Source organism: Tachyglossus aculeatus, chromosome 9 (assembly GCF_015852505.1).
Source record: "Tachyglossus aculeatus isolate mTacAcu1 chromosome 9, mTacAcu1.pri, whole genome shotgun sequence".
Classification (NCBI taxonomy): Eukaryota; Metazoa; Chordata; class Mammalia; order Monotremata; family Tachyglossidae; genus Tachyglossus; species Tachyglossus aculeatus.
The window spans coordinates 57,199,900-57,224,425 of record NC_052074.1 but is presented as its reverse complement, the minus strand read 5'-3'; the positions used below and the strand labels follow the sequence as shown (position 1 = coordinate 57,224,425).

General features: G+C 39.8%; 1 protein-coding gene across 8 annotated transcripts in view; it reads left to right on the top strand.

Moving 5' to 3' along the window:
- Positions 1 to 341: 341 nt before the first annotated feature.
- The window catches only part of ATF2 (activating transcription factor 2), a 48,633-nt gene continuing 24,448 nt past the window's right edge, over positions 342 to 24,526 (top strand). For 3 of the 8 annotated variants that reach the window (XR_005452287.1, XM_038751085.1, XM_038751082.1), the window contains exons 1-10: positions 342 to 379; positions 6,433 to 6,641; positions 8,508 to 8,581; positions 12,652 to 12,721; positions 16,714 to 16,810; positions 19,159 to 19,277; positions 19,422 to 19,550; positions 21,050 to 21,228; positions 22,628 to 22,742; positions 24,389 to 24,475. Coding sequence is in view for 7 of the 8 variants with exons in the window: in XM_038751085.1 (XP_038607013.1) it covers positions 8,550 to 8,581; positions 12,652 to 12,721; positions 16,714 to 16,810; positions 19,159 to 19,277; positions 19,422 to 19,550; positions 21,050 to 21,228; positions 22,628 to 22,742; positions 24,389 to 24,475 (828 nt within the window). In the remaining variant the exon portion in view is untranslated. Of the gene's footprint in view, positions 380 to 6,432; positions 6,642 to 8,507; positions 8,582 to 12,651; positions 12,722 to 14,880; positions 15,171 to 16,713; positions 16,811 to 19,158; positions 19,278 to 19,421; positions 19,551 to 21,049; positions 21,229 to 22,627; positions 22,743 to 24,388; positions 24,476 to 24,526 lie in introns of those variants that run through there. The other 5 variants (XM_038751088.1, XM_038751087.1, XM_038751083.1 and 2 more) reach the window with 4 other exon arrangements.

The window sequence follows — 24,526 nt, the reverse complement described above, 5'->3', positions numbered from 1 at the left end:
GTAGGAAGCACATTGTACTCCTTTTGTATGCTCCCCAAGTGGATAATTGCACATTGTAATGGCCCAAATACTCCTGTAATTCCAGGCTAGAGCTAAAGTCTCTGCCTCAGTTATTTTGGACAGCTAACTTTTTTTAAAAATGGTATTTTGTAAGTGCTTACTATGTGCCAGGCCCTGTAGTAAGTACTAGGATAGACATGCCATAATCAGGTTGGACACAGTCCGTGTCTCACATGGGCCTCACAGTCTTAACTGCATTTTACAGATGAGGAAACTGAAGCCCGGAGAAGTGAAGTGAGTTGCCCAAGGTCTCCCAGCAAACAAGTTACTCCCAGGCCTGTCCACTTTCCACTAAGCCACGCTCCTTCTTCTGTGGGTAGTAAGTATGTCTGTCAGAAACAATTAGTAATTAAAACAGTAGCAGTTGGTGGAAAGTCATGGCAGATTTTACCATAGTAATGAAATTTAAGGGCTCTATAAGGGCATTTGTAAATATAAAATATTTACATTTACATTGTAAGGGCTTTTCCAGAATTTACAACCTTCACTTTCTTCAAATCATTGTCAACTATTGTTATTGGTTCCCGTATTGACATGATTGTCCAATTTCTTGTCTCTCTGATTTTAATTATCATTAATTAAATGTATTGTACTCTCACAAGCGTTTAGTACAGTGCTCTGCACAAAGTAAGCTCTAAATAAATACGATTGAGTAAATCAGTGCTGCATTGTTATAATGTTCTCTCCCAAGCACTGAGTGTAGTGCTCTGCACACGGTAAGCGCTCAATAAATACCATTGAGTGAATGAATGAATGCAATTACTCAATTTGTTTTTCCTTGATGATTTAAATTAATCATAATTGTGTGATAATTGTATCAAGGGTGACCTATTAAAAAAATCTTTCATCACTTCTTAAAATGGGCCATATATGGTTAAAACTAGTACCCTACCACTGAACAGCTTGCTTGTCATTGTAGAAGATTCCAACTGAAACTAAGCCATTAACTGAGATTCAGTTAAGGTAGCAGTAAGAAGACTGATATCTAAATCCTGTTTCACAGTCTTCATTTTAAAAATTCTGTGGTTACCACCAACAGGATGCACTGCGTGCTGAGTCTCAAAGTGTCATATCATGTTATGTGTCTTGTAAAACTGACAGGAAAACGGAGCAAAGTAGACAGTATGGCTTACCCTGAGTTTCAGTACCCACTCTTCTTTTGAAACAGTGCAAGGTTTCAGAAACCATTGTTTTAAGCCAATATGAGTCTTTTATGTATGACAGTCACCATACAAGTGGTCTAATGATATCACTTGCTAGCAAGTGTTAGAGCCGTCATTCCAAAACTCAAAACCCATGGTGAGCTTCTGTTGGACGATAATGGGCTGCAGCCTGGGTGTTCCTGAAAACTGGACCATAGCTGTGATTGGCGTCGGTGTGTTGGTATTGAGTCTCGCTCTCTCTTCACCCACATGCCAACCCAACAAGGGAGCCATCGCTATAACTGGGTATTCACACCCCCTGAGTCTCTCCTGAGGTTAGAATCACTACAGCAGTTCAATTTCCATTTGCTCCCAAGCTCACATTGCTGAGCAGGGCTTTCCCGATCTCTGATAAATCTTTGGGTGAAAATAATGAACCAGTAGTATGCAATGAAGTTTTCTGCCCACAGCTAAAATCCCATAAACCGATCCAGAAATGAATTAAGGTTCAATTTTGTATGCACCTTAAAGTCCAGTGGAGATTTTCTTTATAAAATTAATTTTTGAAAATTAAGTCACAGCTTTATTGTACCTTTCAACTTATGAAAAATGTCTTGATTCACTTTCCTATTTCCTCTTTTTATTCCTCACTTGAATTTAATGGTTCTCTTCCCAAGATTCTCACTTATTATAACCAATCTAAATTGTCCACGGTACAAGATACTGTTATCTAGCTGCTAGGTGGTAGAATGTTGTAGATACCTGGAGCACAAATTTTCCCCTACCCCCAACAACAACAAAAAAAAACGCATAAAGCTGATGTCTTTATTTCAGTGGAATATTCATTTTCTAGTGGGGCTGTACTTTAGAACGCCTAGTCCTCCAAAATTTCAAGTTGAAATGAAGTTTTCCTCAAAACTCTTGCAGTTTAAACTATCTCAACATTTTTTAATCTCCATTTATCTAGCCCCAGTTACAGCAGGGTCCCAGTTTCAGATAAAGCCTTTTTGTTCTCTCTTCTACTTAAACTGTGAGCCCCCTATGTGGCAGGGACTGTGTCTGACCTGAATAACTTGTACCTACCCCATTGCTTAGAACAGTGCTTGACACAGAATTTATACCAAGTTACTGTTTTTCATTCCCCAGTCTCCTGGTGACTGCTGACCTTGTCTAGGTTGGAAAGGTGAATATCTCAATGTGTTGTTCTTGTTCTTCCTCCTCCTCCTCATAGGATTTGTAAAAATTTTATCTGTCTCCCCCTTTAAGTTTTCAACTCCATCGGGTCAAGAACTTATGCCCTTTACCCTAGTAATACTACCCAAGCCCTTAGGGCTTTGCAGTGTCCTTCTTGTTTCTAAAGCCCACATCTCCTGACTCCTTGGCTGTTTATTCTTTCATCTCTTTGGATTGTTAGTTTCCCAGGTCTGCCCTTTCTCTCTAAATAGTCTCCACCGTGGTCTAGGTGTCTGGCATATCCCGAGAGAAGCAGCATGACTTAGTGGAAAGAGCTCGGGCTTGGGCGTCAGAGGTCATGGGTTCTAGTCCCGGCTCTGCCACTTGTCAGCGGTGTGACTTTGGGCAAGTCACTTAAGTTCTCCGGGCCTAAGTTACCTCATCTGTCAAATGGGGATGAAGACTGTGAGCCCCACGTGGGACAACCTGATAACCTTGTATCTATCCCAGCGCTTAGAACAGTGCTCAGCACATAGTAAGCACTTAACAAATGCCATCATTACTATTATTATTACTGTTCCCACCTCTTCTCCCTGTCTCACCTTTAGATATGTCATTTTTCTGAAAGTTCATTCAGCACACATCTTTCCGCCCTTAATGAACCATCAGTGGAGAAGTTACTCATTCTTCTCTGCATCAATTAACCAATGGTAGTGAGTGCTTACTGTGTGCAGAGCACTGTACTAAGCACTTGGGAGAGCGCAGTGCAACAGAATTAGTAGACATGTTCCCTGCCTATAACAAGCTCAAGCAAAAGAAACTCTACTCTGCTTTCAGATGCTCCATTGGCTCACCACCGCCCAGGTTGTGCTGTTTGTGCCTCCCAAGCTCAACCGTTTCATCCTCCCATTCTGGATTCTCGTGCCGCTGACCTCATGCCCCATCTCTCTTCATTTCCTCCAGGAGGCTTTTTCTGACTTACTGTTTTTCTTTTCCCTGCATCACATTCTCCCAACTACTATTTGAAAAGTGGTGCATCAGCACTTGACTCACCACCACAGTACTTATTGATTCACACACTCTTAATGTTTAAGTACTTTTCCACATTCCCAGCTTTACACTCTTCGTAACTGTAAATCATTTTATTTCTCTCCCGTTTGTAACTTCCTTCAAGGCAGGGATTGTGCCTTCTACCTCTGTAGTGTTTATTTCAGTGCTTTGCATAAAGCAGATGCTCAAATACTATTGATTGAAAAGAACAGAACTGGAAGGTTGGAGAGGTGAATTAAGAGCTTAAACAGTATGTAAATTGTTAATCAAAAGAGCTACAGTTGACTGAGGGTCTAAGTGCCACATATTATATTATTATATGTATTATTATAATACATTAATATTATGTATTATTATATATATTATTATATTATATTATTATATGTGGGCAAATTCTCCTTAGGGAGAAAAAAATTGAATCGAGAGAGCCTCCAGTAGAAGATTGGAATCAGTCAGCTTATTTTTATTTTATTTTTTTATGGTATTTGTTAATCACTTACTGTGTGCCAGGCACCATACTAAGCGCTGGGGTACCTATAAGCAAATCAGGTTGGACACAATCCATATCCCACATGGGGCTCACAGACAATCCCCATTTTACAGATGGGGTAACTGAGGCACGGAGAAGTGGAGTGTCTTGCCCAAGGTCACAAGACAAGCAGTAGAGGTAGGATTAGAATTCGGGTCCTCCGACTCCCAGACCTGTGCTCTTTCTATTAAGTCATATTGCTTCTCATTTTTGTTTTTAGCTTGAGCAGTTTATTCCTGTGTTCCATAGCTTTTCTTCTTTTCCGGGCTGCAAACTCAAAAGCTATTGGAAGTATTGGTGAGATACTGTTAAATACATCTTTAAACTTCTGGGGAAGTGAGTGTATAGTAAAGTTTGGGTTAAAAATTGATTTTTTTTTCATTACTAATAAATAATTTCATTAATCACCTGGTGGGAGAGAAGTTAAATTTAAAAGATTGAAATAAATACTTTGTTCCCTAAGAATATTGTAGATTTGAATTGAAATTCAGTTCTCCCATTACGCCTTTTTGATAGAATAATACTTCGTAATCTCTAGCAGCGTTCTACCAACGGATGTCTTTCTGAGAGGAACGCACTGTAGAAAAAAAGTTATACGCATGCATTTGAGCCCCACGTACTGTAATTTGGGTTTTCCTTAATTCTGAGTTGTCAAAAATGTAACCCCCACTTTACAGAAGAATTAAGTATATAGCTTCCAGTTTGGGTGGAGGTGAGGGAAAGAACTATTTGCCTACAAGCTATGATTTTCCTGTTGGTTTCACTAAGACAGTACAAAGATCGTGGGTATGTACCAGGGTAATTATATGTTAGCTAAACCCTTTGTGTCTTCAGTAAACCTGATGTAATTCAAATCCTCTTCCTGCCTCTTACAGTGTCTTCAAAAAAAAAAAAAAAAAAAGGGATTGCATCCTCTTTTTATCCCATCTGTGAAATTAGTGCGCAATTACTTTTCGTAACTCAACAGGCCGGATTTTTGGTAGAGCAAGTATCGAAACTGTGATAACCGTAGCAGTCCCCGAGGAAATCCAGAAGCAGTGGGAATGCACTGTGCAGCCAGATTGTAAAAGCCAGTGAACTGCACTAAAACTTTGGCAGAGTCAGAAACTGCCCCAAGCATTTGAGGAGCAAGCTTCTAAATTTGCCCTGAGCCGAATCCTGGGTTTAAAATCCTAGTTGAAGGAAGGTGTTGCCCTCGGGCCTACTGCACTCTCCCTCAGACCCAATCTGCTTTTTGCACCTGAACCTTCCCCAAGGCAAATCTCGCCCGGCATATGCCTCGCCTGGTGGCAGCTATCTCTGCCGTTTTAGCCTCTAAAGAGTTTGGGAATGAGCCAGGCCGGGAACCAGAAGAGCAGAGCTCATAGTCTGCTCCTACCTCTGAACTCTGATTTTAATGCGTGCCTCATCATCATCATCATCAATCGTATTTATTGAGCGCTTACTATGTGCAGAGCACTGTACTAAGCGCTTGGGAAGTACAAATTGGCATCACATAGAGACAGTCCCTACCCAACAGTGGGCTCACAGTCTAAAAGGAGGAGACAGAGAACAAAACCAAACATACTAACAAAATAAGATAAATAGAATAGATATGTACAAGTAAAATAAATAAATAGAGTAAAAAATATGTACAAACATATATACATATATACAGGTGCTGTATATATATATATATATATATATATATATATATATATATATATATATATATATATATATACCAATCCTCACTGGATTGGTGGCTCCTTGAGGAAAGGGATTGTGTCTGCCGACTGTATTCTCCCAAGTGCTCTGCACACAGTAAGGTGCCCAGTAAATGCCACTGAGAGAAGCAAGACCTTAGTGGGAGATGGGGTTTTTTTTCTTTAAGCATGAAAGATGGAAGGAATCTGGTGATGCAGTAGTCATAAACTAGAGAAGCAGGGTGACTTAGAGGTTAGAGGATGGGCCTGTGGGTCAATCAATCGTATTTATTGAGCGCTTACTGTGTGCAGAGCACTGTGCTAAGCTTGGGAAGTACAAGTCAGCAGCACATAGAGACAGTCCCTACCCAACAGCGGGCTCACAGTCTAGAAGGATCTGGGTTCTAATCCCAGCTTCAGCACTTCTCTGCTGTATGACTTTGGGCAAGTCACTTCACTTCTCTGTGCCTCACTCATCTGTAAAATGGGGATTAAGATTATGAGCTCCATGTGGGAAATGGACTGTGTCCACCTTAATTATCTCCTATCTACTCAGTGTGTAGAACAGTGCCCAGCACACGGCAAGTGCATAACAATTACCATAAAAAATTGAGGCTGAGAAAGCAAGGGATGTGAGCAGGTGAATGCTATAATGGCTTCTGTTGCTCTTGGCTGTCTTGCAGTAACACTTGAATTTTGCTGTGAGTAGTACTTCAGCATCCTGTTGTTTTGAGATAATGCCTCAAAGTCGACTGTAGCTTTTGTGTTTTTTTTTGTTTTGTTTTGTTCTCAGTTGGCTTATTGATGGTTGGTGAAGAGGTGAAGCTCTGGCTGCTGTCGACAGAGTCCCCCTCAGCCCCACCTCTTTAGTGACTGGTGGCTCCCACCCCTATTGCCACAAAAGCCTGGATGGCAATGAGGACTTCACGTGCAGTTCCTGTTGGTGGCAGTTGCTACTTGCCATTTCACATCATTCCCTAGGGTTTCACTAACCAGTCCCCTGTGAGTACTGAGGAACCACAGTATCCTTGCCTCACTAGTTACTTTAATGGTAAATGTGCTAACACAAGGTGCCTTTTAGTGTCATAGGATGGGAAAGATAACCCTTAGGTGAAATACTTCCCATAATAATAATAATGATGGCATTTATTAAGCGCTTACTATGTGCAAAGCACTGTTCTAAGCGCTTGGGAGATTACAAGGTGATCAGATTGTCCCATGGGGGGCTCAGTCTTAATCCCCATTTTACAGATGAGGTAACTGAGGCCCAGAGAAGTTAAGTGACACAGGTCACACAGCTGACAATTGGCAGAGCTGGGATTTGAACCCACCTCTGACTCCAAAGCCCGTGCTCGTTCCACTGAGCTATGCTGCTTCCCATATGCATGCAGTTCAAAATCTTTCATTATTGATATGTATTTACATTGCCAGATGTATCTTGTGTTATCATTACTTTAACATTTATTTTGTTTCCCTTTTTTAGTATCATTTAAGTGCTTACTATGTGCCAGGCGCTGTGCTAAGCACTGGGGTAGATACAAGCTAATCAGGTTGGACACAGTCCATGTCCCACATGGGGCTCATAGTCCTTTTACAGGTGAGGTAATTGAGAAGTGAAGTGACCTGCCCAAATTCACACAGCAGACAAGTGGCAGAGCTGGGATTAGAACCCAGGTCCTTCTGACTTCCAGATTCATGCTCTATCCACAAGATCATGCTGCTTCCCTATTTATTGGATCTTAGTTGCATTAATGCACTTCCCTTTTTTCCTGTGGGGAAACCATACTTCATTTTGCATTCTTGCTTAACACAATTATCATAAGTCTAAGAGCACTGACTGAGGTTTAGCAGTATTAAACTTCTGCCATCAATCTGTGGTATTTATTGAGTGCTTACTGTTTGCAGGGCACTATAGTATCAAGAGAAGAAAAATCAAAGGTGTACTACTCTAACATCTATCTTGACAACTTTTTTAGGAATATATCTGCAACTATATTTAAAGAACCTAGAGAAGAATTCATTGTCATATTTACTGAGCACTTACTGTGTGCAAAGCACTGTAGTAAGTGCTGATTTGTTGCTTGTGCTGTTGGATAGCTTTCTATCTCCAATTTGCTTAAGGAAATACTAATTAATAAATAATTAACACAACTAAAAAGCACTGCTTTTTACATTTCGCAATTCTGCTTTGTGCAGAAAAGAGAATATCTGAACTTGGACTTGAAAAATCCAAGACTTAATTGCTTATCTAGGAATATTATTCTCAAAATTATATAAAATTGCTTCAGCTATGTACTACGAAGGGTATTTTTTTCCCTTCAGAGAAACTTACGGATGAGTCTTTTTTTGACTTCAGGCAAATGCTGGGATAATGTAAATGAACAAATATGTGGATAGCTTTAAATTGGGAAACTTACTATAATACTAACTTTTTCCTCTCTTCCCCCAGAGGCCAATTATGTCCAGATTAAGCACATATATTTAATCAATGTGCTTGTCTTATTTGCACTCTAAATATCAAAATCCTTAGACATGAATTTTCACCAGAAATTAAAATTTGAAGATTTGTGGGTTTGTTTGGATGGTAGCAACTGTAAGAAAGTAATTTTCTACTTTAACTTACCAGGAAGGAAGTGAATGAGTGAGAGAGAGCAGGTGTGGGTGTGTGCGTGCACACCTGTCCCACTAAATTGGAAGGTTGTTGAGCAGGGATCATGTCTACTAACTCTGTTGCACTCTCCCAACCTCTCAATACAGTGCTCTGTGCTCAAATACTATCGGTTGCTTGGCTGATTTTGTTTTTACCTGCTCTACTCGAGGTATTTCAAAATTAGGAATAACTTGTTGCAATTTTTTTTTTCTCTGCAGCATCCTTGCCATGAAAGGAGGGTTTGAGAGCTTGTTCACCATATGAAATTCAAGTTACATGTGACTTCTGCCAGGTATGTGCAACAATGCAAAACTAAAGATTCTGATTTGCTTCAGAGAGCATTGAAGAGTTCTGGAGTGCTTTGCCCACAAATCATTTTCTTTCGGGAGGACAGTTATTTAACTTCAGTGCCTGTTGCCTCATCTATAAAATGGGGATTGAGACTGTGAGCCCCACATGGGACTCAGTAGTAATAATAATGATAATAATAATGATGACATCTATTAAGCGCTTACTATGTGCAAAGCACTGTTCTAAGCGCTGGGGAGGTTACAAGGTGATCAGCTCATCCCACAGCAGGCTCACAATCTTAATCCCCATTTTACAGATGAGGTAACTGAGGCACAGAGAAGTTAAGTGGCTTTCCCGAAGTCACACAGCTGACAATTGGCGGAGCCAGGGTTTGAACCCCTGACCTCTGACTCCAAAGCCCGTGCTCTTTCCACTGAGCCATGCTGCTTGGCTTAATATGCAGTGCCTGGCACCTTGGAAGCACTTAACAAATTCTATTATTGTTATAATTATTAGGGATTGAACACATTTGTTGATAAATGATCCACCTTAGATATATAGGCTTTGATATACATACAGGTTATTAAAAATATCCATTAGCATATATACACACATATAATAATAATTGCGGTATTTGTTAAGTGCTTATTATGTACCACATATTGTATTAAGCACTGGGGTAGATACAAGCAAATCAGGGTGTACAAAGTACCTGTCCCACGTGGGGCTCACAGCCTCAACCCTCCTTTTACAGATGAGATAACTGAGGAACCGAGAAGTGAAGTGTGTTGCCCAAGTTCCCCCAGCAGACAAGTGGTGGAGTCCGGATTTGAACCCATGATCTTCTGACTCCCAGGCTTGTGCTCTATCTTCTCCACACAAACATCTGAGACAGAGATGTATGTGCGCACACGCAAAGAGATAATCAAAGGGTATTGCAGCTGGCAGGAAGAGAAATGCAGAGATACAGGTTCTATTTTCTTGAGGTCTGCTCGCTGACTCCTTTTTCCCCAGGTGATTCTAGGGAAATGTAGTGCTGCAAGATTGTTTCACTTTTCCTTCAGTCCCTTAGCCAGTGGAAGCCTAAACATTGTTACACTTAGAACAGTGTCCGTCCTCTCCCGGTTCTCCTATTACCTCTCCGGCCATTCATTCTCAGTCTCCTTTGCGGGCTCCTCCTCCCCCTCCCATCCCCTTACTGTCGGGGTTCTTCAAGGGTCAGTTCTTGTCCCCTTCTGTTCTCTATCTACACTCACTCCCTTGGTGAACTCATTCGCTCCTATGGCTTCAATTATCATTTCTACGCAGATGACACCCAAATCTACATCTCTGCCCCTGCTCTCTCTCCTTCCCTTCAGGCTTGTGTCTCCTCCTGCCTTCAAGACCTCTCCATCTGGATGTCTGCCCGCCATCTAAAACTCAGTATGTCCAAGACTGAACTCCTTATCTTCCCTCCCAAGCCCTGCCCTCTCCCTGACTTTCCCATCACTGTAGACGGCACTACCATCCTTCCCGTCTCACAAGCCCGCAACCTTGGTGTCATCCTCAACACTGCTCTCTCGTTCACCCCTCAGATCCAATCTGTCACCAAAACCTGCCAGTCTCACCTCCACAGCATCGCCAAGATCCACCCTTTCCTCTCCATCCAAACTGCTACCCTTCTGGTTCAATCTCTCATTCTATCCCAACTGGATTACTGCATCAGCCTCCTCTCTGATCTCCCATCCTCCTGTCTCTGCCCACTTCAGTCTATACTTCACGCTGCTGCCCAGATCATCTTTGTGCAGAAATGCTCTGGGCATGTTACTCCCCTCCTCAAAAATCTCCAGTGGCTACCAGTCAACCTACGCATCAGGCAAAAACTCCTCACTCTCGGCTTCAAGGCTCTGTATCACCTCACCCCGCCCCCTCCTGCCTCACCTCCCTTCTTTTCTTCTCCAGCCCAGCCCACACCCTCCGCTTCTCTGCTGCTAATCTCACTGGGCCTCGTTCTCCCTGTCCCGCCATCGACCCCCGGCCCACGTCCTCCCCATGGCCCGGAATACCCTCCCTCCGCACATCCGCCAAGCTAACTCTCTTCCTGCCTTCAAATCCGTACTGAGAGCTCACCTCCTCCAGGAGGCCTTCCCACACTGAGCCCCCTCCTTGCTCTCCCTCTCCTCCCCCTCCCAATCCCCCCCGCCTTACCTCCTTCCCCTCCCCACAGCACCTGTATATATGTATATATATATTTATTACTCTATTTATTTATTTTATTTGTACATATTAATTGTAATTATTTTATTTTGTTAATATGTTTTGTTCTCTGTCTCCCCCTTCTAGACTGTGAGCCCACTGTTGGGTAGGGACCGTCTCTATATGTTGCCAACTTGTACTTCCCAAGTGCTTAGTACAGTGCTCTGCACACAGTAAGCACTCAATAAATACGATTGAATGAATGAATGAACTACAACTCTCGAAAGACTCAATGGGAACATCAGAGCTTTGTCCCAAAACAGAATTTGTGTTGCTTTGTCATGTAGGCTAGGCTCCATCTAGATTCCACATCAATCCACCTGTCAGGTTGTGATGAATTTTCCCTCTTCTGGGGAAAGTCTTCCTTACATAATGAGGATCCAGAATTCCAAACCTCCAAATCTAAAAACACTGTTTCTGTTTTTGACTGGATGCAGCCTCACCTTTAAAGATATTTGGCCCTATTCTGTCAGGAAATATGTTCTCCTTGGTACATGGAAGGGGGATGCAAGGGAGGAGCCTCTATTGGGAAAGATTAGAACTCTTTGCACACCCCACTGAATATTTGGGACAGATGACTTGTATACTCTGGAGAACATGGGACGCATGTGCTCCCTAGCCCCATCTCTTTCATGGATAATCTAGTCCACGTGCTTGTTCTGAAAGAGGTATAAATGCTGCCAATGGGTAATGGGTGCACGGTTGATGATGCGTAATACATCTTTGTAAAGGAAAGATTTTTGGTTCAGTGGTTTTAATGTATGCTGGGACTATGCTAGTTTGCATGTGTGTAAGACTGGTTTCCTCCTAGTGATGATAGAAAATCGAGTTCAGTAAGGTCTTTGTTTATAGAGAGGAAGATACAGTGGATTTTGACCTCTACTTGGTTATCCTTTCTCCTTCATTTCCAAGGACAGTGGGAACCTCCCATTGTCCAATCACCCTGGTTTGCCTTCAGCAGAGAGGGAGTTTGAAATGTGATGAGAAGCTGCATGGCCTGATGGATAGAGCACAGGCTTGGGAGTCAAAAATACCTGGATTCTAATCCTGACTCTGCCATTTACCTGCTATGTGACTTTGGGCAAGCTTCACTTCTCTGTGCCTGTTTCCTCACCTATTTAAAAATGAAAAAAAAATGGGGATTAAGACTGTGAGCCCCATGTGGGACATGGACTGTTGTCCAAACTGATTACCTTGTATCTACCACAACACTTAGGATAGTGTCTGGCTCATAAGCATTTACCAAATACCATAAAAAAAAACCCAACAAAAAAATCTTGATCTCTTGAATGAATGAATGAATCAATCACTGTTGCCCTCATTGCTCTAGACTGTAAGATGGTTGTGGGCAGGTTATGTGTCTGTTATATTGTTGTGTTGTACTCTCCCACATGCTTAGTACAGTGCCAGCACACAGTAAGTGCTCAATTAATACAGTTGATTGATAAGGTCAGATCCACAGCACTTCAAGGCTGGTCAGTATTAACCTGGAAAGTGAGGCCAGATTCTGTCCATTTTCTCTAGGCTGTTGACCTGTCCTCTCTTGTGCCACAGACCGATTAAGTGTCTTCATTTATAGTTATCAAATACGACTTGGAACCTGGTGGGAATAAGTGGGTGTATAGTAAGCGCTTAACAACAAAAAAAGAAATGATTGAAGGCCTTACCACACCAAATGTAATGTTCTGGTCTAGAGGTAGATGAAAAGATGATGGTCGTCTCATTCCAGAAATAGGACTCAAAAGGTTAAATGATAAAATGGTGTATTTTTTATCATAGCTTCCAAAATGAGTGTCCTGAACAGGCTTTGAGACTTTTCTTCTCCTTTCAATGCAGGCAGTACAAGGACCTGTGGAATATGAGTGATGACAAACCCTTTCTATGCACAGCCCCTGGGTGTGGCCAGGTAATGTGTGTTCCTTAAACTCCATTCATGAATTCACATTATATTAAAATGTATTGATTGACAACTGCACTGCATTTCAGGGACGTAAGAGAGTGGGAGGGGTCAAGGGATTCAAATTGGATCGTAAACTCTGGATCACTTCTGAAAAGATTTGTATTTTGATGGAACACTTCTATTTTGGAAAACAAATATTCCAAGTATACCCATGTGGAACTAAATTTTAAAATAGATCATGATGATACTTCACAGTAATAAAATCCAGTGGTTATTCATCTTTTTAGTTGTCAGTGTAATCATCAGTATGAATGAAAACACATTTGCATCCTCTTAAATGAAATTCTGTATAAGTTTTTAAAATTCTGAGGCATTCAACTGATGATCAAGTGTGATATTACTTCTTAAGCAGCTGTAGGAGGATCTAAATTTGGCATTTTGCATCCTAGAGCCTGCTTTATTGCAAAGTGTCAGAAAATGCCATTTCACTTTTCCCAAAGCACTTAATTATTAATCCATTGCCTAACTAATTGGTCAACATCACAACAACTGTAGAAATCTAATGAGGGGAAAATGAGAGCAAGTTAAAAATGTGTAATGAAATGACTAAGTACAAGCGTAACTATATATGCCCTGTAGAACAGAATATTAACTTGATTTTTTTTACTCTCTAATTTTTTATAAGTTGAGCAGAGATTAACAATGTCCCAAGTATTGTAGCTATTTCTTAAAATATGCTGTATGATCACTATTTACAGAATAGTGCATTTGGGGAATGACTCCCTCTTTAAAAAAAAAAAGAAGAATTCTTAGTTTTTTATCCTCTATCCATCAGAGTAGATCATAATGGTACATTATGAAGTCAAATTTATCACACCTTGATGTATTACAAGCAGCAGCAAAATATGTACCCCAGCCAATAACATTCGGTGAATTCCTGTTGAAGTGCTTAAATCTCTCCCTCTAAGACTTCATTGAATTATCGATAGCAAATTATAGTAGCCCTCACAAAGACTAGCTTCCTAATGTGACAGCTACTCAACTAGAGAAAGATTATGTTGGACATTCAGAAACAATTGAAGAGCATACGTAGTGGCTCTACTGTTGGAATCAGTACTAATTGGGTACTGGGTGAATCCTACCGAAATAGTGAGTTTCACACTATCGATTTGGCTAACCCTGTGCACTTAGAGCATACATATAAGACAAACCATTCTGGATATGGTATCCCTGCCTCTTTTTCTAAATTTTTATTTTTTATTAAAGGCATTGAATATAGGATGATGGCTGTTAGTCAACTTTAACTCAAAGAATAGAAATTGGAAATTTAAATGCTTAATTACTCCAAGTAATGTTTTGAAATAGTTGAAGTGAGTGTAGTATGTGACAGGTTCAGGCTTTTAGCCATAGAGAAAACAGAGTATTAACACTTGACGTGCTATTTTCAAGTTGTTTGAAACCTGAAACACACTAACAGCCATTTTCCCAAAGAATTGCTGGCCCCTTAATTGTGTTTTCTACGTCCTTGACACTCAATACATGGCTGGCTAGATTCCTATGTAGCAAAATCTAGTAAAGGCATTCAGTTCTATAGTAAAGTAATGTTTTGAAATTGTTGAAGTGAGTGTAGTATATGTGACAAGTTTAGGCTTTTAGCCATAGAGAAAACAGAATATTAACACTTGACGTGCTATTTTCAAGTTGTTTGAAGCCTGAAACACACTAATAACAGCCATTTTCCCAAAGTATTGCTAGCCCCTTAATTGTGTTTTCTACGTCCTTGACACTCAATACATGGCTGGCTAGATTCCTATGTAGCAAAATCTAGTAAAGGCATTCAGTTCTATATTGCTTCTGAAAGTCTTCAAATGGTATATGACTTCCATTCCCAGGCTCATACTGTGGATGGTCAAGCAAGAGACCACCACAAAGTTGTCGAGAGCTTAATTGGCATTTTTCAAATCAACCAAAGGTGCTTACAAAATGCCAGAAAATCCCAGTGGAGAGTTCTGAATTGCGATAGTTGTCCGTCTTAAAATTCCCATTTTAAGTGCTAGTCCTATTTTAAGAGGCTTTAGTGCCTCTTTTTTTTCTTTTGTGACACTTTCTAGACACTGCATTTTGAAGAGATCAAGGAAGCTCTCCTTTCTCTGCTTGAAGACTTTACCTCCATTTTAAGAAAGCCAGGGGACAGTAGAATGACTATTGTCAATCTGACAGCCCCTACTGTTTCATTTTAGCAGTTTCACAACATCTGTGTCGTGAAGTTTTATGTAGGAAGAGTTGCCATCTCTTCAGGATTTTTTTGAGATGGCTGCAAGAAATCAATGAGTTATTTTTAGCAAAGTAATTCATTATCAACTGAGTGGTGTCCCAGTGACGTTAACAGTAACAGCGAACAGTATACAGCTAAGCAGATGGATTCTCCTGGGTATCCCTTCGGCTATTTACTTTGGTAATTACTTTGGGCTCCTTGATTTGAGAGATCTGTCGATGCGTTGTCATCAAGCTCCTTGCAGGTAGAGGCTGCCAAGGCAATCTAGATGGTTTTGATGCTCTTTTTTGACGTATTTGAATCACTGATACAAAGGCTATCCCTTGTGGTGATGCTTCTCTGCTGTAGTTAAGGAAAAAATCCTGCAGTTTTCTGCCAAGACCCTTACCAAAAGATGGAGACAAAATAAGTAGTGATAGAAAGATGGAGAGTTGTAAAAGGTAATTTGACCTGAATACAAAAGCTGTAGAAATGATGTGGTCAAAACAGATAAGCCCATACTTTATTGTTCGTTGCATAAATAGACTTACCAGCGCTTTGTCCTGTAAACTGATGGAGAATCTGATGCAGGATTATTCAAAATGCCTTATGGCAAAACTACTGTGGTTCATAATTGAAGAGATGGCTAAAGCTCCCACTGAACAGAATGCTGTGTTTGCACTCTGTTGCTTGTATAAATGGGAAACTATAGGCCTTTGAGATGGATCAACCTTTAATTTGGATACTTTTCTGGTTTGCAGCAGTGGTGGGCATTGCCTAACTCTCAAAATAAACACAAAATATTCCTTCACTCCTTTTCTTCTCATATCTTTTGCAATGATCCATTTAATACGAAAGGGTGATGAAAGGTAGTTTAAGATTTCTGAAGGATCTTTTTCTGGATCCTGAAAGAATTTGACAAATCCTTACTTTGGTCTCCAGTTTAAGGTGGTGTGGGCTTCTTGCGAACAAGGGATGGGCATACATACTGGCAAACATCCCCCTCATTTAGGCTTCTGCAAGGCTAACACTGGAAAGAGAGAGCAGTCACCACTCATGACTTATATATTACAAAATGATTCTCTGTGGTCCTAGTTCCATCAACAACTTGTAAATGTTCTTTATTTTCCAGGATAAAGCATACACAAACACTTAGTAAATGTCACTTGGAGCCTGTGGCTGCTCTATTGTAGCATGGTTAACGTTTCTGCTCAGTGAGAGGGCACTGAAAAGATGGGCACACTTTTTCTGTGATTCTGTAATAAACCTGTCAGCAGAGGTACTCTAATGAGAAGCAGTCCCAAAGTAAAGATCTTAATTAAGCATGAAGTTAATTTATTTTTTTCAAATGGTAAGTACCTTTTTAAATTGAGGACTCTATAACACTGTCTCCAGATCTCTGTCAAGTTATGAATCAGACTCTGTTTATGAGTGAGTTAATCACAACTTTGAAACACCTGCAGGTCGGACCTTAAACTTTTTCTCACCTTTCTTAAGACGACGAACTGAATTATGGATTACTGAGGCCTTTATATTCTTGTGGGGGAAAGGTTATTTTTCTGGTCATTTTGATGTAGAAAGGTGCAGCCAGTGATTACAATAATGGAGTCTTGGGTAGTTAAAAGAAATTGCTTGTTCACTGTTTATGGTGTCTTTTCATATTGTGGAAATAACTTTCCAGATCATATTATTCACTCTGATCAAATTGAAAATTTTAACTGTATTTTAAAACTTTTTGCCACAGCGTTTTACCAACGAGGATCATTTGGCTGTCCATAAACATAAACATGAGATGACACTGAAATTTGGTCCAGCTCGTAATGACAGTGTCATTGTGGCTGGTTAGTATATGCTTTTATTAATAGCTTATATGCATCTTTCTCCTGGAATGTGCACCAATTGTGTTTTTTCTATATAATCATGTAACAAGTTGGAATCTAAAGATAATTCCAAGTAATTTACAATGAATGTTTGCAACATATAGTTATATGCCCATACTTTCACTTCTGTATGCTGTATATGCATTTTAATTCAGATTCCAATGTCAGTATTGTAGAGGTTAATTGAACTCACAGTGTTGAAAGATTGGATCTAACTGATTCAACTTCTGGGGTTTTCAGGAAATGTCACTTCCAGTGGTTTTTGACCCCTTTTACTATTTGTATAATTATAGAGCTGTACACTGCTCTTAAAATTGTTTAGCAAAAAAAATTATCTGGTAGCTCTTAATCCTGAAGGCCACTGTCCATGAAGCTATTAAAACTTTGGTTTGAGACTCTTTACATGGAACTTCAAATTCCATTTTTTCCATGGAGTCAAATTTAAGTGCTCCAGTCATACCTGTTTAACATAACAAACTAAAAATATTTTTCCATTAACGGTTTATTCAGACTTCATGAAAATCTAAAGGAAGATTTGAGTGGGAATAAGTCTAAGAAGTTGAATAATTGCGATCTTATTGAGTCTTTTTAAAGAACCTGTTTATATGTATGGAGTTGCTTACTGAGTGAATTAGCCCAAAGAAGATCAATGAGAGAACACATTCAAAATCCTGCAGGGTAATATGCAGTGTACTTGGGAGAATGAGGGATTGAGACAAACACAAAGGTTCTTTGTGTACCTGTACTTGGAATAACTGAAACTGGGAGAGGAAAAAGGAGAGGATTTATAAGCTTGAAAGTATCCTTTGATTTACCTTTTTCTACAAAATGCACCAATTATTAAAGTAACAGGTTCCGAGTTCTTGCAACAGATGAACAGTTTTAGACTCCTTTGTTTTTAGAGCCCTTTGTCCACTCCCTTGACTGCTGCTAGCCTGGAGAGAGAAATGCAACTTTTTATTTATTTATTTAGTTTTGAAGAAATTGTTTCCAATATACTGTATATTATATCCAAGTTATACCCCAACTGGGAAAACCTGAAAATCCACATCCCGGATATTACAAATCCTTCAGTTCATTCACAGTCACAGTATTTATATAAGACTTGTTTTGTTAGAAAAGTTTATTTTGAAGTAAAGTCTTGGGATTTGGTGGGGGGGGGGCAGGGTGTAACTTTCTATCATGTTAAGTGGTGATTTTTTTTTTTTTTTTCTTTCCTGGACTGTTATCCTTTTTTCTGTGTGATAAATGAATGTATCCAGAAGCAGCAACTCCTGGCATTTTTGTCACTGACCTTTTACCAGCATGACTAAACCATGACTTCGGGCTGATGCATCACATTGGGAATAACCTTATGGAAATTGTGTAATGCATCAGGATGCTATTTTTTTTAATGGTGTTTAAGTACTTATGTTTAAGTACTTATGTGCCAGGCACTGTATTAAGCATTAAACATTTTGAAAATAGGTGGTAAAAACATGGTTTTGTGAAACCCAAATGAGAAGTCAAGGGATTGCTTAACATTTGAATGCTAGTAATTTTTCAAACCACTCTCAAGTTTATGCAAAAAAATTACTTTTAACCAATAGTGTGATTCCCACCTTCCAAAGTGTTAGTATATACACTTGACTCAGACATTTGTAGTGCAGCTCTTAGTTCCAAGTCTGCCCAGCAACACTGAATTAACACTGAATCCAACAGCTCTTGGCTTAACTTTCAAAAGTAAATTGAGCAGTTGTGTAAATATGTGCTGAGCACCTAGTCTGGAAATTTGAATACCCTTTCTCCTGGGTTTCTTTTTTCTTTTCTTTTTAAAAGTATTGACAACTGACACTATGACTTGCCTGCTAAACATTTATTTTTGATATTTTTGCAAGGTTGTTTTTATACTACAGTAATTAAAATTTGGTAGGGGATGATGGGGGAAGATAATGTTGTCTATATCTTTCCTAACCCCTTCCCCCAAAGTAATGTGTTCAGGTGGTGAGCAAGGCACTAGCTGCATTTTCTTTTTTTTAAAGTTGATTTCAAACTAATACAGAAGATGTCAGAATACAATAGAAATTATAATTACTGAATAAAAAACAAAGTAGAACCACCTCAATTATGGAATTGGAGAAATGATCCCAAATCTGTACTTTTTTAAACCAAAGGAAACAGAACTATTTTGTCTAAAGGTAAAATGTTTTCCACAGAAAAGCTAAGGAACTGAAAACCAGCAATGTTGTTTTAGTGTAACTCAGCCACATTAAAATAACCAATGTGACATTTCACAGCAGTGTATGAATCCTCTTTACATTTAATTTCAGATCAGACACCAACTCCAACTCGATTCTTGAAGAACTGTGAAGAAGTGGGTTTGTTCAATGAACTAGCAAGTCCATTTGAAAATGAATTCAAAAAAGCTTCAGAAGATGACATTAAAAAAGTATGTTGAACTCCCATGAAGTTAAGAAATCTGCTAACTGAACAGGAGTTGAACTGGTTGCCTGCCATATTAGTTTGGTTTTGTGGGTTGGCCTGTAGAATTAAATGACTTATCTGAGCAACTAACTTAATATTTACCATTTAGATGCCTCTGGATCTATCCCCTCTTGCAACACCAGTCATAAGAAACAAAATTGAAGAGCCTTCTGCTGTGGAGACAACTCACCAAGATAGTCCTTTGCCTCATCCAGAGTCCACTACCAGTGATGAAAAGGTTAGAAATTGATGGTTTTTCAAACTGAGGAAAACCTCACCCCCAACTGTGTAGCTTGAGATTGTCCTCCATCTCCAAAACATAAGCTCGCTAACTACATAAGTTCCCACTACATGTCAACCAACTCACTGCCTTGTTCTTTCTTGCCGCCAGCCTCTCGCTCACTCCTTTCCTCCTTTACATCTGACTGATCACTGCTCTCTCCATCTTCAAAGGCCTTCTGAAATCATATTTCTACCAGGAAACCTACTCTTTTCACTCTTGTTTTCCCCTACTACTACCACTTCTGCATCACCTAAGCATTTGGGTACTGACTTCTCTTCCTCCCAGAGATGTTTGATTAGGAACAAACTGGTAAAGGGAGTTTAAGATAAAATAGCCCCAAATTAACCCACACTAGCTTTTTTACACCTGATCTATCTTGGATAGAGAGTAATACATTAAAACTTGGAGATCTATTGTGGCTGGATCTCAGGGAGAACAGGCATAGAGGACTTTACCACTGAACAGCAGGGCCAACGATGGCTTTTCCCTTTGCTCTGCTACTAGAAGAGTTTTATTCTGCCTTGAGGTAGTGGAGACTTTAACCCAAATCACCAAAGAGCCAGTCCCTCTCCCAGAATACCTGGACCTGTCACCTGCTAATACTAAGAAAAACCTGTCTTAAACCCCTTCTGTCTATACTGCTTATCTTCAGCAGTCTTTGTTATGAATAAAGATATTTATTATCGTTATTTTAGTTGTATTTGCTTACTGTGGGTCAAGCGCTGTTTTAAGCACTGAGGTAGATACAAATTAATCGGGTTGGACTCAGTCCCTGTCTCACATGGGGCTCACAGTCTAAGTGGGAGGGAGTAGGATGTCACCCCCATTTTACAGTTGAGGAAACTGAGGCACAGAAAAGTGAAGTGGCTTGCCCAAGGTCATGCAGCAATCAGTTGGGAGAGCCAGGATTAGAACCTAGGCCTTCTGACGCTCCCAGGCCTGTGCTCTTTCCACTAGGCAATACTGCTATAATTATAAATATAGAGGGATTTTAGAAGTAGTCTTAAATATTTTTTAAATATTGAATAGCCTGGGGAGGCTGTGGATTGTATCATTTTACTAAAATTTTGATTAGTTTCCAACCAGACTTTGGACCTGACTTCATTCACATCTTAGAGGTGTGAGCTGATCATAACTAGGCAGGTAGCTACAGTTAAATAGTGAGATATACTTAGCACTCAATTTTCAATTTTGAACCTAAGATATTTTACACTTCAAAAGATTAAGATATGTTGCCCAGTGCTCTGAAAATGAAATATGTTATGAGTTCTGATCCATTGTTTCTCTTAGAATCTGTACACATGATGCTGTCCTGTTGGCTTTTCTAGATGTATGTTGCATTTTTCCACTTGGCTCAAAACTTGTCTCATTTATTTTAAAATCATTTTCATGGCTGAATGTTATTGTGGCTTTTGTTCATACTTAAGACTTCTTGTTTTCCTTTCCTCAATTAGGAAGTGTCATTGCCACAGACTTCACAGCCTACATCAACTATAGTTCGTCCAGCCTCGCTCCAGGTTCCAAATGTGTTGCTTACAAGTTCTGACTCAAGTGTCATTATTCAGCAGGCAGTACCATCTCCAACTTCAAGTACTGTCATCACCCAGGCTCCATCTTCCAACAGACCAATAGTGTAAGTAAATTAATCAAATAGGTTAGTGGTCGATGGATTTGATTTTTTTGTTTGTTTGTTGGTTGGTTGGTTTTGTTTTCCACTTGGGTTTTCCCCTCCTTGACTATGAAGCGATTTCCTGTTCATCCAACTGATAGAATAATGAACTTCTATGATGTTTTGAGGGGGTAAGCTTCCTAACTGGAGGTAAAGTAATGCAATTCTTAGTGTCACAACTTAAACATAAGTCACGAGAATGGAGGGAAAGATTAAAGCTGGAAGGACTGCAGAAACATCTTTGGGAGAGGGTCAAGAGGACATATTCCTATACTTGAGAATGTGTTCATACCCATACTATCATCTATTTCAAGGAAATTCTTCCCACTCGAAAGCACCATGTTGATAGTCCTACTGTAGAGCCCCTTCCAGTTGCAGTAACGGTGTTTATTGGCGTGCTTATTGAGTGGCTGTACTGTGTTGCCGTGAGAATCGGGAGACCTAGGTTCTAGTCCCAATTCTGCATGTTGCGGTTATACTTAATCGTTGCACTATACTCCAGCAGAAATGGCAAAAAAGAGAGAATGTCACACTGCGCAAAGCACTGACACTAAAATCAGTTCCTTTGCACGATTCTCAGCCCTGAGGTTTCAGAAACCGACTCACCTGTTGTTCCTGATGAGTGCAGTGCATTGGATGAAGCACTTGGGGAACGCTCTCTAAAGACCTATTAAGTTTACAATATAACTGTTTTTGCCAGCGTATTTTAGGTCAGCAGTTACACAGAAAAGATTGTATAACATTGCACACAACCATATCTGCCATTCGAAGACACTTAATAATAATTGTGGTGTTTAAGTGCTTACTGTGAGTTAAGCACTGGTGTACATGCTGGGGAAGATACAAGGTAATCAAGTCAGGCATAGCCCGTGTCCCACACAGGACTCACAGTCTAAGTAGGAGGGAGAACAGGGATTCAATACCATTTTACAGGTGAGGTACCTGAGACACAGACAAGTTAAGTGACTTGCCCGAGGTCCCAGAGCAGGCATATGGCAGAGCCAGGATTGGAACCTGGGTCCTCTGACGCCCAGGCCGGTGCTCTTTGCAATAAGCCGCACTGCTCCATGAATTAATACCATTTCACAATGGAGCAATACTCTGTTCTCCTCCTCCCCCAGGTTGTTCTCACAAACTAATTTGAATTTAAGATGAAACAGCTGCATTTGAATATTCTAGGTCTTATTTGCAATATAGGAAATTAGCTTGAAAGGTTGGGTTGCTTAGGATTGTTTTCATCTTAAAAAGTGTGAAGACCTTTGCTGCTACCTGTATTAAAGAAATGATTGGCATTATCTCATTTTATTTTTCCTCTTTCCCTCCCCTTTTCCTTGAATCCCCTCCATCATTTTGTTTTTCTTAGTCCTGTACCAGGACCTTTTCCTCTGCTGTTACATCTTCCTAATGGACAGACCATGCCCGTTGCTATTCCTGCCTCAATCACAAACTCTAATGTGCATGTCCCTGCTGCAGTTCCAGTAAGTCTGAAATTGAACCACTGTTGCTTTTTTACAACATTTCTAGCCAGCAACACTGATAACTGAAAAGGGTTTTTTTGTCTTTTTTTTAACTGATATCATGACTGCCTCATTCATCATTGGCATAAATGTTTTCCAGTATGTAGCAGTTCAACCTGGTTGCTAAGCATTGCTTTTTGTGAAAGAGTTCAGTACTCTTGTGTTGTAAGGGTTTAGGCCTCTGGAATTTTCTTTCCTATTCAAGGTGATTGTTAATGTATCATATTTTCATCTTATGTAGCTCATTAGTACTCCTTAAGACAGGCTTTTAATTATACAAGATTTTGAAACTTTTACCAAGCAATTCCAGGATACCAAGTAATAGAACTGAAATTAAAAATGCACAAAATACCATGCACTTTTATCTTAAAGGTAGTTACTATGATAGTTCTAGGACCTGTAAGGAGCAAATGCTCAATTCCCATCATTACGGAAGCAATATTTTAAATGTGCAAAGATTGATTTCATTCATATCTAACCAAAGTGTATGAGATGAATGTTAATGAACTGAATGTTGTAGACATTAAAATTTGAAGTAGTTCAGCATTTCTTCCAGTGTTTCACATAGTACAATAATATGGCTTACTAGCGCTTCTTTTATAGGCATTCGTAACCCAAGATCTGGCTGAATATAATTTGTAAATCCGTAGAAATGAGGCAGGCATAGGACAGATTTTTTTTAATGTGAATTTTGTAGGCCTTCAACAGAGTTAGAGCTAGACTTTGTAAAAAGAATGCTATCTCTATATTTGACCAAATTGGTGGCTCTTGAGACTCTGCTAACTTGCGTGAGCCTCAATAACCTCCTCAAACCTCAGAGATGGATTTAGAGCTACTTGCTTAGCTAGTTCTGGTTTCTTAATGACATAAGTCATTTGATTTCATGCCTGAGTAGCTACTCTGGTGCCAAAAACTTGGTTCTATGCCGCCATCATCATCTGCTGGCTGTTGGCCCCAAGTTCAATAGAGCTGTCTAACAAAAGCAACCACTGTTGACTTGATCTCTTTATTTGCGTCTCTGAGAATGGAACATTCAGGATTGGGTCCACTCGTGGGCTCTAAGGAAATCAGCACTCACTGAAGAAACTGTGACTTCCATTTCCACAGTCTTCAAGTTCCATTATTTATTCATTTTTTAATTAATCAGAGTGCTACTTTAGAATTTAAAGCAGCACCGAAGATCGGAATATTTCTTATTTGTGAGGTGCCTTGGCTCAATTCTTTCAGGAAATGTAGAGGTTCAGAAGGAGAAATGGAAAGAAGATAAATTTTGGACACCGGGGAGCATTAACTCGATTGAGTTGAGGTGAAATTCAGGGGCTGAGTCCAGGATGCCAAACCCTGAAAGGTTTTGGCTGCTGGTATGTGAAGAGGAGCAAGTTGAAGGCAGAAATATAACTTTATAATTTATTTTTAATAACTATATATATATTTAAACCTTCAGTTTAGTTGTGGTATTTCTGCAGTGTCAGCCTACTATACAAATAAAATTCAAGATGCCTAAAAATATTGAACAAAAATCTCATTACTAGGATCTCAGAGGGTGCTCAGACTTGTACTACTGTAATTTTTAGTTCAACTGAAAACGTTTTTTCATCTTTGTCCAGATTGTTAGACCAGTCACCATGGTGCCTAGTATTCCAGGAATCCCAGGGCCTTCTTCTCCACAACCAGTGCAGTCAGAGGCTAAAATGGTGAGTGAAACTTTTGTTCATTCTGTGAAGTTCATTTGGATCTTGAATTCA